At 40.0% G+C, this 14,803-nt stretch overlaps 1 protein-coding gene across 5 annotated transcripts in view; it reads left to right on the plus strand.

The window, feature by feature from the left end:
* Positions 1-210: 210 nt before the first annotated feature.
* KANSL1L (KAT8 regulatory NSL complex subunit 1 like) overlaps positions 211-14,803 on the plus strand; it is a 91,216-nt gene continuing 76,623 nt past the window's right edge. The window contains exons 1-4 of one of the 5 annotated variants that reach the window (XM_067548733.1): positions 1,091-1,415; positions 4,827-4,910; positions 6,760-6,878; positions 7,493-8,589. In XM_067548733.1, the coding sequence (XP_067404834.1) occupies positions 6,861-6,878; positions 7,493-8,589 (1,115 nt within the window). In that variant the 5' untranslated portion in view covers positions 1,091-1,415; positions 4,827-4,910; positions 6,760-6,860. Of the gene's footprint in view, positions 313-753; positions 979-1,090; positions 1,416-1,853; positions 4,911-5,853; positions 6,879-7,492; positions 8,590-14,803 lie in introns of those variants that run through there. The other 4 variants (XM_067548736.1, XM_067548735.1, XM_067548734.1 and 1 more) reach the window with 4 other exon arrangements.

Genomic DNA, 14,803 nt, shown 5'->3' on the forward strand with positions numbered 1-14,803 from the left:
CGCTCTCAACCCCCCACCCCCATACGTGCCACACAGCCCGCCTTAGGACACGCCCCCTCCCTCGTTTTGCATAACTCCACCCCTGCGGCTGCCGATTGGCCGATTCTGCCCCTGGAGGAGGCCCCGCCCCCGCCCGGGCCAGACCCAGACGCCTTTAGTCGAGGGACGGGGAGCTGCTGACTGTTATTTAAACAGAGGCAGGGAGAGAGAGAGAGAGAGAGAGAGAGCGCGCGCGCGCGCCTCTGGCGGGCGGGAGGCGCCGCCGTCGTCGCTGCCGCTGTGGGGACGCCAGAGAGCGGCGCCGGCGTGCAGGCAAGTGTGCGTGTGGCTCCGGGGCCGGCGTGAGCTGGAAGCTGAGCCGGGCGCAGCCGCGGCTGTGTGGGTGCCCTGCCGTCTGGGCAGCGGCTCCGAGAGGCGGTTGGTTCCCGCGGCCGCCCCAGCCCAGGCACAGGCGGGCGGCGAGGCTCGTTCCCAATAATAAATATTGAACAGCGAGAGAAAGAGACTGAGGCGGGGGCAGGGCCGAAGATGGGGCGGGGCTTGGACGCTGAGGGGGAGGCGGCGGGGCCTGGGTCGCGGGTGGGGGGGAAACGGGCGTGTGGAGAGCGCGGCGCATTCCAGCTGCCCCGCTCTGTGCCATGCCCCGCCCGCACAAGACACGGCCCAGCCAGGCCCCGCCCCGTCCTTCAGTGTCCGGCGGAGAGGGGCAAAGGGGCGTGTCAGGAGGGCGGCCAATGGGAAGCGCTTATAGGCTTCAGTGGGCGGGGATGTAGTGTGTAGGGGCGGAGTCTGTGGAATGAGGTGCGGAGGCAGCCTTTCCCTGCTGCTAAATCTCCCCCTCCCGTGGCTGGGCTAGTCGCTCGTGTCCTGCCAGAGGGGGCGGCCCCGCCCCGTGCTGGGGAGGGGGCGTCGTCGGCTCGCCTCCACTCCCGCAGCTGGGGGCGGACGGGACAGTGCGTGGGGGGACATGCGCTGCAGGTCGGGAAGCGATGGGACGCTTGGAGGCAGGGAACGGAATGTGGGGGGGCGGTGGGAGGGCATTTTTTTGGCTTTCTCCTCTGTTTATCATTTATCCCCATGGGAAACCAGTTGCCGCCTGTGCCCATGTAGCCAGTGTGGAATACCGGCCAGCACACTGCTCTCACCAAAAACCAAACAAACAAAACAACTGCCGGTCGGTAATAATTACGAAATGTGTTTAAATGAAGCTTCTTGAAAACAGTGGGGTTTCCGATCTGGTCTATAAAATGCAACATGTGTCGTGGATCCGAATGTAGGCCACTTCAGAGAAAGTGGTGGGGAAAAGAAAGTCACTTGTTCTTTGCTGGGTACTTTACCAAGGAAAGTGTTTTTGAAGGCTGGAACTGAATCTGTAAATGCCCTAAATGGCTAAATTTGCTCTCTCCATATCTTCCGTAAGTGCTGGAATTTACAGATGTGATAAAAATAAAACTGTTTAACATTACAGAATTCCAATTTTTCTTTAGGAAAATGCTAGTTAAAACATGAACTTTCTCAGACTAGTATAGAGTTGGATAAAATCAGATACAAGAAAACTAATTTTGGAGCATGTCTGGGTTGTAAATTAAAAGTGACAAAATTTAGGAAATGTATAGAAAAGGATGATGTACTCTATCCTTAAAGGGATGCTATTTTGAAAAAATCACAGTTCTGTCTGAAATACTGTTACAGAGTATAGTTATAGGTAACATCTAAGATTAACTGAAATAGAGTAGAATTTTTGTCTTTCTAATTTGTTTACTTTGTACATTAATTATTACTTTGGTTATACAAGAAAAACAACAAAACTGTCTATACATACAGTGTCAGTTTCCACTTTAGTTTGTTGAGTTTTGGAAGGGTGTTCACTTTGTAGTTTTCAGGTGCCTCTTTGTGCTATTCTGCTTTCTTCTGTGATTTGTTTTATTTTCCCATAACTACTGTTCTTTCCTTGGCTGTTTTGCTGCAATTTCTGTCAAGGTCTTGGATGAGGTATTAATACATTGTCCTTGTACAGCTCTTTCCAGTCAAGGAACCCAAAGTGATCTACAAGTACTAATTGTAATATAGCATAATAGGTGCACATGATACTTCAAGCCGCCCAACAGTACAATGAAGAAGGTATAGGCATTGTTTCAGTGTACTGATTTTCCAGCTGGGCATTTTCAATAGTAGCCTGTGATTTTTGGGTGCCCCGTTTGAGCCTAATTATCAGATTCCATTGCCTTGGTCTGGAGGTTAGGATACTCAGGACATCTCAAAATCAGGCCCAGGCTATCCCAAGTACCAAAATCACCGATCATTTTTGAGTGGTGTGGGTAATCTAAAACATCAATGGATAGGCACTGGACCGGAACTCAAGAATCCTTGCAGATGTATTGTGTGACCTTGAGCAAGTCATTTAAACTACCCTATGACTCAGTTCTTCATCTGTAAAACAGAGTAATGCTTCCCTATCTCACAGGGATATTTTAAGGATAAAAAAGTGATTGTGAGGCACTCACATACTACGGTAAGGAACATACAGTTACTGTGTAGGTATAAAACGTGCCCATGGTCATATGTGGAGTCAAAAACAGTCCCCTGGTCTAATTATTACACTCTGCCTCCTTCTAAAAGGTAAATGTTTCCTAAGATTGACCAAAAAATTTCCATGAAACTTCTTGAAAAATAAAACTGGAAAATGTATGATGTCACTGAGAGAGCAAGCACATAAACACAGAAGACTGACCTATTCACCCAAAAGGCTCTTTTATCCCATTGGTCCACATTGGGAACTCCCATAAATGTTAATGGAATTGCAAATATAAATTATCCACATGTTAACAAGAGAATAAGCCCTAAGTTGGTCTTGTTTAAAAAACATTTCATGGAACCTCTTCATACACTGACTGATTCAAAGGGATCATTGAAATAACATACAGTTTCTTTATGGAGCTTGTAATGTACTTAGAAGAAATACAAATATTTGTGTTAGAGACATATATACAATATGTTGAAAGCCTTGAGCGATCCATTTAATGCAAAAAAACCCCCAACCTACCTAATTTTAGCACGATAGATTTGAAAAGCCAGTTATATTAAATGTTCTGTTACAAATAAACAATTAAATATTAAAACATGCTCCTGAACTGATAGTTAATGATAGTGGTGATAGATTTTGAAATATTGGAATAACGTGATATCCTGGTTTCAATATAATTGAGGAACAAGGGGAAAAATCTACTCTGTTCAGGGCTTTTAATGAGTTATGGATTTATCATAAACGAATAGTAATAAGTTCCACTTGAAGTCTGTCCTTTTTGATGTTTTGTGTAATTAAAACAGTGTGGGTGGTCTGTCTTAACTTGAGCTCCCTTTGTGTTCAAAGAGAGACCACTTAGGTGTGCGTTTTTCAAAGGTGAGTAATTTATGACTTATAACTGCTAGGGAGTACATAATGCTTGAGTTCACAGCTCCCTCTGTATAGTATTGACTGCACAGTAAGAGCTGTTGAAAACAGAGACTCCCCACATTGCCCTGTTTTTCAGAGTTATTAATAGAAGAAAATAGTAAAATGTTTACATATTCATAGTCCGTATCTGTACTGCTTTTGAACAAAAAACAAAAGCTGCCGACTTGAATTATATCTTTTTTCTTTTAGGTCAGTGTAGAGTCCCAAGTGGTTGTGTGACCTTCTCTTTGCCCTTCATAACCCTAACCAAGGCATCCAGTTTGGGCCAGCATCTCTTCAATCATCATTACTGCAAATTTCTATTCCTCAAAGAGTCCCATTGATTAAATGGCTATTGCATGAATAATGGTTTTCAGGAACAAGTCTTTTAAAGGGATGCTATCAACTTGAATTGTAGTCATTTCAAAGACTATTAAATGTAGTTTGTGGTATTACACAAAGCCCTGACTCAGGCAAACTTTTATTTTTACAATCTCATATTTCTATTTTTTTAAAATGCCTTCTCATTTGTAAAATACTAACTTGTGTAGAAGAAACAGTAAAAGTTTCTATACATGAAATACTGTAAATTCATAAAACAAATAAAAATATTTGCAATTTCTCTATTCTTTGTTATAGTAACTTGAAGTGTTACTTGTAAGTAAGGTTGATACAAAAGAGAAAAAAAGGTTGTCAAGTTGATAGTGTTTCTTTAAGCAGGCTAGTTTGAGGCTAAATTTTTAGAATTTGATTTCAAAATGTGGGAAGAAGGGTAGGAGTGCACAGATGGGTTTAGAAGAGAACTTCATTTTCAATAAAAATACTGATTTCGTTTAGAAAATAATCAGTAAAACCTTTATATTTCAAGATTTTTCTGAAATGTTGTGAAACAAACGAAAGCCTCAGCAGTATGTAAGTGCATGAGAATCATAAAGTGATAGGAGCTATAAACAAAAGTGAAACTGACCAATCTTTCTACATTATTTGTTCTTAGAGAAATACCCAAAGTAAATCAATATTTCCCCATGTAAAAGTAAATAGAATTTAAAAGTTCTTTATTTTTAATAATCCAAGCTGGTGTTAGTAGCCAATATGAAGACATTATTTTACTTAAGTCTTCAATGCATCCCTTTAAACATGTGAAAATAGCAGGCCAATGTAGTGGGTTACAAAGAAGAGCCTCAAAGGAGGTCAGGAGTGGATTAGAAAAGTACAGAAATAAGAAAAAGATGGTGAGAGAAAATGAGAAAATAATAGACAAAATTAAGAGAAGTAGAAGATAAGTGGGGCTTGGTGCGGAGGAATTGAAGAATAGTGACTGTTGGGGATTGGATAATATTCATGATAATTTAAATAGGTGTTTTTTTTTAAATGTTGTTTTTGTGTGCTATAGTAGGTGCAAGGGTGTGGATCAGAAGGAGCCCTTATGCTGTGTACAAAACTGAAATTCTTGGCTACATCTTGCTGTATAATTAAGGTATTAGTGAGGATAAACATAGTCATTTTAAACATTGGTTGCTCTACCGTGTATGTAAGCTACTTTTGTTTCTTAAAAGAAAAAATATTCTCCCAGTCCTTTCTTTTACATTTTTTTAAACCAGATTCTCAATGTCAAAAACCAACAGTTAGATAACAGTTGAACTTCAAATAATTAAAAATAACTTATTTGTCAGTTTAGTAACATTTTTATTGCTCTAGTGTGGAAACCTAAAGTATTAGACAATGGAAAAATATCTTCAGAAAGTATTACTTTGACAAGAAAGCTTTTTCCAGTGTAAAATTTCTGCCTTTTCACAAACCTCATATTACAGTACTTGCTTCTTTATGAGAAGGAAAGAGCTTGGTCCTAGCGGCTTACTTTCAATGAGGGTGGAGTGAAATTATTTTTACTACTTGGTGCCAAAATGCAACAAAATACCCCAAACTTGTCAAAAGGAAAAATGTGCAGTTTTCATGGAGCTCAAGACAGTTTTAATGAAAAATGTTTAGTCTCATGGATGATGCTTTGTTTCAGTCCTGTATCACTGACAAGGTTGTCTTTGTTTTCAGAGCGTATTATGGAGAGATAGTAAACTCCATAGTTAGGGTTGGAATTATACTGGTTTTTAGCTCTGACTGCACAGAAACAAAATAAAAGCCTGAATATTTTCTGCTGTGGCAGATAATCATATGATATGTTTTGGAACGTGTGGAACGGTTATTGGACATTTTGAAAAATCAGGTGTTTTTTCCATTGAAAAAGATTTTCTGCCATTTTTAACCATGTTGTAGCTCAAGCAGCTTGCTTCAGGAACTCAAAATCTGGTTTTTTTTGCATTTTCTTCCATCAGGAGTAATGCCTTCTGCTAATTTGGTCAAACTTGATGGATTAATTTGAGTTTTCAATGTTTTTTTCCCAAATCTATGAAAAATTTGCAAATTGTATTTATTGGAATTTAGGGAGCTTGCAGCGGAACTGAAAGGATATGCTTCAAACATCACATTTCTGTGTGAAAAATTTGTACTATATTGTTCTGAATAGAATCTTAGGGTATATAGGCATATATGAAACTTGTCTTTGTTTTCAATTTGTTTACTTTGTGCATTTGACTGCTCTTTGTGTATAGTCAGTTTCCCTTCTGTTTTATATGGGTATTTCACAGTAGTGGAGGAGGATATTTTATTTAGAAAAGGAAGATGTAATTATGAAAGCAAACAAATTGGCAGGTTTATCCCTTTAAGATATCCTCTGCTGAGAGTCGAAGAAAATTTAATGCAGGGACTCCTTTCGGGGCTTTCGTAAGCCTTACAGTGGGATGGTAAGCTTGTAAACGCTGCAGAAAGCCTGACTTCTGCCCCTGCTTTAAATGTTAGCAACTTCATCTATATCTTTTCCATTTATCACAATTCTTTCACACACTTGTCGGAGATAAGGGAAAAACACTAACCCCAAGCCCCCAGCTCCCCAAATTAAAAGATATGCCAGACAAAAAGCTTTGTTACAATGGACTTAATGTTCTAAAGACCAATTACTTTTAAACATTTTAAATGTTATAGTTATAAAAAAAAAATGCTGAGAAATCATCTCTCAGCCCTTCATTAAAAATGTTGACAAGTCTGGAGATTAAGGACCCTAATCACTGCCTGAGTTTTGATTCAGTGCATCTTCTAGGCAGTTCCTTATAAGAGGCATTCTATTGAGCCCCAGCCAGGATTTATAGCTGACCTCCCCAGGGGAGGGTAGTGTTAGTTCAATACAAACAATAGCTGTAGACAACAAAATACCTCATTCTCCAAAGCTAAAGCTTGTATTTTAATATTTATTTTTTGTATTTGTATGGTGGTAGTACCAAAGACCCCCTGACCAGGGTCTCAGTATGTGAGGCAGTGTACAACCCCAAAGAGCTTACAACCTATAAGAAGAAAGACAACAGATGGAAACAAGTAAATGGGAGGGAGCACTAAGGTACAGTGAGATGATTGTGACCTTTCAGACTTCAATCATGTAACAAGACCTGAGACTTGAGAAGTGAGCTAGGCAATGGCTGTGGAGGCCAATGAAACTGACAACAGTAGAGGGAGGCTACTGGAGAAGGCACCCAGCCAGCGGAACTCCTAAGATAAGGGAGAAAACAAGGAGCACTGCCCTATAGTCACCTTTTCAACAAACTTATTGTTTCCCATGGGTTTTTAGCCTCCCTGCCACTGTCTTGTCTCAGCTTGCCTAAGACCTCAAGCTGGTCATAGACTCTCTCCTCCTAGTGTGCACAACTGAGAAACCCTGCTCCTGTGAACCTAAGGAACTGGTCAGTTGGGAAGGTGCCTGCAGTGAAGAACTTCTGCTGGAAGTGGAAGCTGTTTATTGCATTAGAAACCAGCCCTGCCTGATACTGAAAAATTGTTCTTGTTTGGCTGTTGAGGGAATCCAGTCAGGCCCTGTCTGTCAGATGAATTTGCATTAGTTGGTTAGGTTTAAAATTATTTTTAAAAGAATAAAAAATAAACATTATCTGGAATGGTCTTTTATTTGTATATTGTAATTAAAAATTAGACAATTTATATATCCCATGTTATTTTCAGGTTTGCTGTAAACTACCTACAATAGCTATAATGACACCAGCCCTCAGAGAGGCAGCAACAAAAGGTCATGGTATCCACTTGTCACCTTCTTTGTCCTCTAGAGCTATGGAGTCTGATACAACTTTGTGCATGGAAAATTCCAGAGCAGTCGAAGAGACGATAAAGGAGGATTCTATCACACAGATTACTTGCTCAGTCCTGGGGTTTCCCACTACTGAGCCCAACCTCAGTAATGATATCTTCAGTGTAAAACACTTTGGTTCTCCACAGTCTTCCAGACATTATCAATCTGTCTTATTAATGAGCACAAATTCTCAGTTCAATATAAAAAACAAAAATGGTAAGCAAAGGAATTCAGAAGAGCACAACTGCTCCAAGATGAGAAATCCACTACATAATGGTGCTACCACACAGGTCAGTCAGATTAATAATTCAGAACCTGAAGAGCAGGTCAGTGGGGAAACTTTACTTATGACCCAGAATTTGGCAGAATCCAGTAATGCAGAAGAAATGCAGGTTCAAAACTGTAAATGGTACCGGAAGAATGGCTTTTTGGGTAAGGCTCTACTAGTACATGCTGAGACAGAAAAAGGGAATTTATTGCACCAAGTTGTGCATGAACCTTCAAAAGTGATTGTGAGCTGTGCCCCCACTTGTAAAGAAGAGGAGTTGAGTGCTCACTTACTTCAGTGTGTCAGTAAGCAACAAGTTGTGCTCAGTCGGGCCAAAAGAGCTCAGAAACGTTTACAAATACTCCTGGCAAAGCATGTTGTCAAACACTGTGATCACCAGCTGAAATCCTTTGTGAAACATCAGCTCCAAAGAATGAAAGTTTTTCATGATCCAACCAGATTTTTGGACAGTAGCTCCTTTGGATGCACTGAAATTAGGACAGAAAACAGTACTACTAACTTGGAGAATAATTCAGCTAAAGACACAGAGAATGGATTCAGCATTAAACCTGGTGAAATCTGGGGTTTTGCACACTCTGCTGCAGGGCTGTTGTCTCACATGGAGAAAGATCTGGACTCTGATGCCACTTGCAGCAGCTCAGATGAAGATTGTGATGAACAGACTGTCAGAAAAACAGTGGAAGCGTAAGTGTTAAACTATTGCTAGACTTCTGATGTATTTATTTAACAGCTATTACAAACCCAGAAATTAAAGAGTCTGGACCTACAAGCTCTTTTTCATGTGTGTAGCCTTACTCAGCAATTAGTCTTACTGAAGTCAATTGGACCATTCATGTGAGCAAAGCTTGGCAGGATCCAGCCCTAAATTTGCTGTTCAATAAATAGAATATTAAAGAGACAAATATTTTATTAAGTTGTAGCATACAGAGAGCAACACTTCGCATTGCTGTGGTATTTATTGATATCATAGCATTGATAAGAGTGTTAAGCACTGTACCAGAGTAACTTAATTAGGTCAGTGCTGTAAATGAGAACAAATTTTGGCATTTGTTTTGTAAAATCTAGATATTTAATTTTATTCTTTTGGATTAATAAGAATTAGTATTGAGTAAAGTGGATTTTTCAAGCCTTTAACACTTACTGGCATGAGTAAGAAACTCTCTGGTCTGGTGGGAATCAAAACATCCACTTTCTAGAGAATGTAAAGTTTTTTTTTAAAAAAAATCTTGTTTTTATGATTTCATCAATTGAGTCAGAGGATATCTTTTTAAAGTTGTCTTCCTGAGTCTCTGTACAGATCCCAGTAGTGCCTCTTTTGTTACTGATACTTTTCCCAAGGAGGTGTGGAGCGCGGGGGCAGGCAGAGTTCAATTAAGGACAGGGATCACTTTCAGTATTGTTAATCAGAACTCTGGGCTGCCCTGAACTGACAAGAATCATGTCAATTTCATTCTACTTTGCCTTTGGAAATCTGTGAATAGTCAGAGGAAGGCATTAAAACTATTCTCAGGGGAAGAGAAATAAAAAAATGGATGCTGGGGTTAAGAGCATAGACATTTTGCTACCTTGCAGCATCTAGAGGTATGTCTACACAGCAGCTGAAGATGTGATTCCCAGACAGGTAGACATATTAGCAAAGCTTTTGATACAGTCTCCCACAGTATTCTTATCAGCAAGTTAAAGAAGTATAGGTTGGATGAATGGTCTATAAAATGGATAGAGAACTGGCTAGATCATCGGCCTCAACGGGTAGTGATCAATGGCTCCGTGTCTAGCAGGCAGCTGGTCACAAGTGGAGTGCCCCAGGGGTCTGGGCTGGGGCCGGTTTTGTTTAACATCTTCATTAATGATCTGGAGGATGGGATGGATTGCACCCTCAGCAAGTTTGCAGATGACACTAAGCTAGGGGGAGTGGTAGATACTGTAGAAGGTAGGGATAGGATACAGAGGGACCTAGACAAATTGGAGTATTGAGCCAAAAGAAATCTGATGAGGTTCAACAAGGACAAGTGCAGAAAAGGACCTGGGGGTTATGGTGGATAAGAAGCTGAATATGAGTCAGCAGTGTGCCCTGGCTGCCAAGAAGGCTAATAGCATATTGGGCTGCATTAGTAGGAGCATTGCTAGCAGATTGAGGGAAGTGATTATTCCCCTCTATTTGGCATTAGTGAGGCTGCATTTGGAGAATTGTGTCCAGTTTTGGGCCCCCCATTACAAAAAGGATGTGGACAAGTTGGAGAGAGTCCAGTGGAGGGCAGCAAAAATGATTAGGGGACTGGAACGCAAGACTTATGAGGAGAGGCTGAGGGAACTAGGCTTGTTCATTCTGCAAAAAAGAAGAATGAGGGAGGATTTGATAGCAGCCTTCAACTACCTGAAAGGGGATTCCAGGAAGGATGGAGCTAGGCTGTTCTCAGTGGTAGTAGATAACAGAACAAGGAGCAATGGTCTCAAATTGCAGTGGAGGAGGTCTAGGTTGGATATTAGGAAAAAGTTTTTAACTAGGAGGGTGGTGAAGCAGTGGAATGGGTTACCTAGGGAGGTGGTGGAATCTCCATCTTTAGAGGTTTTTAAGCTGCAGCTGGACAAAGCACTGGCTGGGATGATTTAGCTGAGGTTAGTCCAGCTTTGAGCAGGGGGTTGGACTAGATGACCTCCTGAGGTCCCTTCCAACTCTAATATTCTATGATATATGCATTAGCTCTGCTGCAGCTAGCACCTACAAATATCTGTGCTGCTCTCTGTGCTGCCATAGCCACAGTGCTATTTGTAGGTGTTAGCCTGAGCAGAACTAGCGCATGTATGTCTACCCTGCTGGAATGACACCTTCCTGCTGCAATGTAGACACACCCCAGGAGGCCAGGGGTAAGGTAGGGAAGCGGGCATGCTCCCAGTGGCTAAAAATAGTTGAGCAGGATTTCAAATGTGTTAGATACCTGCTAGTCAGAGATTGACATAAAAGACAGAGCCTCCAAGCAGGGTCTAGGGACAGCAACTTGGTAGGAATCCCATCACCCATTACATTTCCAGCTTCTTAGGTTTGGACTTCTCATAGGGGGTTGTCCTTGGATTTGCTGATGGATTTTCCAGTCTTTTGTAATGGCCTCTGATTAGTAGGTTTGTTCACTGATTAGTAGGTGTCTGGTAACTCTTTTTCTAAGTCCTAAAGTTAGAGTTAATAAATGTATATTACAATATTTCTGTCTCTTAGTTTGACCTTTGAAAACCACAACATTCAGTAAAAACCAGGAAAGTTTTATCTTAAATTGCACTGGATCTCAGGCCCTGCTGAAAAGGGCTCTGTCCCTTATTATACATTTATTAGCTCCTGTTAAAATAGTACAGTAGTTGCAGTGTAGTGTTAAATTAATCATGTTGTTTTTGTCTTTTGTGAAACTATTTGAGTCTGGAAAGATGACAAAGTGCATTTTAATTTTTCTGTCTGTTGTGAAAATGGTACATATTGTTGTATTAAATATCAGACCAAAATGTAAGGAATTGCCAACTAACTTTTACTTGCACACACTAATCTTTAAAATGACCAAATGTTATGCTCCCTTTGAAATGTTTTAAATGGAAAAATAACATCACCAACTCCTCCCAGTGGAGAAGAAACAACATACTTGTTCTTAGCTGCTAGTTTTGAACTTTTGAATAATAGTGCTGGCTCTGAGATTCTTACTTCATGGTTATGTGAATTGAATGGGAAAACTGATGACTAATTTACTCTCTAATTTTCAAAGGGAAGGAAATAATCTAAGACTTAGAGTAAGACTAGTTTTTTTGTTTTTGTTTTTTTTACTTGCAAAGAGTGGTTCAATTTCTAATCCTGTCAGTCCTTCATCTGTTTTATTTCCTCTTTTCTGTCTTCAGTTTGTTCTACATTCACAGCTATCTGTCAGGTTTGTTTTCACTGCAGTGTTAGCTCAGATTAATTCCTCTTGAGTTAGCTTAGCTCCAGTGATGGCAGTCCCCACTGCAGAATTCTGAAGAAGCAGCACAGAGTAGCTTAATCCCCACTTCATTAGTAGTTCCAGCATCAGCAACTCTCGAGGTTTAATCCACACCCTGATGGGCTAGCTAGAGTTTAATAATATTAATAATGCCTATCTCTTTTATATAGCACTTTTCCTCAGTAGATCTCAAAGCACTTCACACTTCACAATCTCTAATGTATTTATCCTCACAACTTCCCTGTGAAGTAGGCATATGCTATAATCCACATTTTATAGTTGGGGAACTGAGGCACAGGGAGGCTAAGTGATTTGTCCAGGGTCACATAGGGAATCCATGGCAGAGCACAGAATTGAACCTGGTTGAAAGCAAATCTTAACTTGAGTTAGAGATCTTTATGTGTGGATGGGAGTCGGGTTAGAGTAATACTTGAGTTGTGAATTGAGCTAATACTACAGTGAAGACTAGTCCTGCATCTGTCTTTCTCTTTCACTGCTATGCCAATCTTGGAACCACTGACTTTTTTCACCTTTCCTAAGTTTCTTGCAGATATGAGGTTTCTCCTTTAGCATCCTCTATCTCCTCCCAGGGTTTTCTACCTATCTGCCTTCTGCAGACCTGCCTGGTGAACTGCACTGATATAACCATAAAAGCAAGGCCAACAGTTTTCAGTTACTGAAAATACACTTCATGTGAAACTCTCACAGTCTTTTCTGTTGTGGAGAACAGTAAGACTTGCAATGCAACCATTTGCCCTTCTCTCTTCATCTTAAATGGCTGCCCTAGACTAAAGCACATAACATTTTATTTCTCCTAGATGGATTTGTATTGCACTGTATTTGATGTTTCTTAGATCTGTAGGAGCTGGTTCTTACTGCTTTCCATAAGTAATGTAATTACTGTGTATGAGAAGTGTATTAGTTTCCTTACTTGTAATCTTTATTTCTCATAATGGAGGGCCTCCATTGATCTTGAAAGATTCTCACTATATGTTAATATTCTTGATAAAACTAAATTTGTATATTCTGTGCAATTTAATTCTGTTAATTCTGTAATCTACAACAGTGGGGTTGTTTTCTGCCAGTTAATGTAGCTTCAACTTTGGTAGTCATCTCCTTAGGTCAGAGTGTGGTCTTGCAGCAAAGGGAATCTGAACTCTGAGGAGGAAAAAATGGCAAAAAAAAGCCTAACCTGTCTCCACTGTAGTGGAATGAGCGTATCTAACTCGTGAGCAATGTCCATACCAGTCAGTGGCCTCACTATGAAAATTAAATTAGTTTCCTCATGTGTAATTTTTTTTGCTTTCACCTCCTCTCTCAATCTGATATGAAAAAACAAACATTTGTGGACTGTTTAGCAGAACAATAATCTGTCTCATCAAGAGAGGGAGACTCGGTTTCAGCTCCAGGTTCTTCATGATGATATAAGGATCTGGAATTATTGCTATGATTCTGGATCTATCCATTCTCATCCTCTCAAGAGTATAAAACTCATTTCAGAATGGCTACTTCAGATCTTGTGATCTAAGAAATAGTTCCCAGAAACTTCTTATGCTCCATAGATTTCAAGTAACATTGGAACATGATGATGATCTATCTGCCACCAATAGTTCCTAAACTTTGTAATTGTTAATGAGCAGCATCAGTCCCAAGCAATGTCCTTTGGCCCATTTCCACTTCTCATGGGTTCACATAGCTGCTTGTTGTGCTAGTTGCCATCCTGAAACAACAGGACAGTACTTGGATGATCTTCAGGTGAAGGCACCATTGTATGAGATGACTGTTCACCAGATTTACTGAATCGTTCCAGAAACTGGATGTGAATTCCTAGTAACCATAAGAAGAGCTCCCTTGTCCCATTTCTGAAGCTCTGTTCAAAACCAATTTGGGCCTTGTGATATTGCCCAGATGTCAAATTGCTAAACCCTTATCAAGAAATTCCCCAGCATCCACTGCTTTGTCAGGACATACCTTGGTTTATTGCATCTGGCAACTCTTCTGTAAATCTGAATGTATGGAGACAGTAATTGATCTTTTTCTTTGGGTGTCTGGTTAGAGAGAGAAAAGATGGTAAGTTTGCTTTTGTTTCACACATTTATTTCTTGAGGAAGAAAATACTCTCTGCCTAATGTCTTAGAATCATAGAAGATTATGGTTGGAAGGGGACCTCAGGAGGTCATCTAGACCAACCCCCGGATTAGATTGTCTCCAGATCTAATCTGTTCTAAGTGGTTTTTTTTTAGCCTTGTGGTTGTTTGTTAAGCAACATCAGTTGAGTTCACGAGGCATACCTGTAGAGAGCATGGACAGGCACTCTGCTTCAGAGTCTGGGATGATAGGAACCTTTTGACTTTGAATCTTGGAAAAGGTAGAAAAAGTCAATTTTTGCAGTTTTTTTTAATAGGATCAGGGCCTAATTGTTCAAAATGTGCAGCAATACACCACACATCTGAGATGAAAATTGAGCTTTATTGCAAAAAGTCTTCTAGGACTGAATGCTGCTCTTATTTTTATTTGTTGGCAATTTTTTTTTATCTTAAGGTCAAAAATCAACTATGGTTTTGAGTATTCAGCATTTAATTCATCTTTACTATACAAGTCCAGGAAATTTCATCTTGGGATAAAAGACTAAGATATATTTATTCTTGCGTACTCAAATCAATATAAATTTATAGCTGCTAACATGCTGATTTTAAATGTTTATAAATTATTTTTTTCACAAAGTCTAATCTCTCTCTATTACTGGCTGTCCCTCCCTGGAGTACTAGAGGAGAATTACCATTAGTATGGAGGAAGAGAAAAGCAAGACTTCTATATTCTTATATTCCAAATAGTAAAGTAGAACGTATTATTCCAGAATATAGTCCATTTAAATTGGCTTGTTTTCTGTAAGACAAGCATAAAAATTCTTTAAGGTTTTACACATATTCATTTTCACTTTGACT

This window comes from Emydura macquarii, unplaced genomic scaffold (assembly GCF_026122565.2).
Source record: "Emydura macquarii macquarii isolate MOO-44397 ecotype Brisbane River unplaced genomic scaffold, CSIRO-AGI_Emac_v2 contig_1253, whole genome shotgun sequence".
Classification (NCBI taxonomy): Eukaryota; Metazoa; Chordata; order Testudines; family Chelidae; genus Emydura; species Emydura macquarii.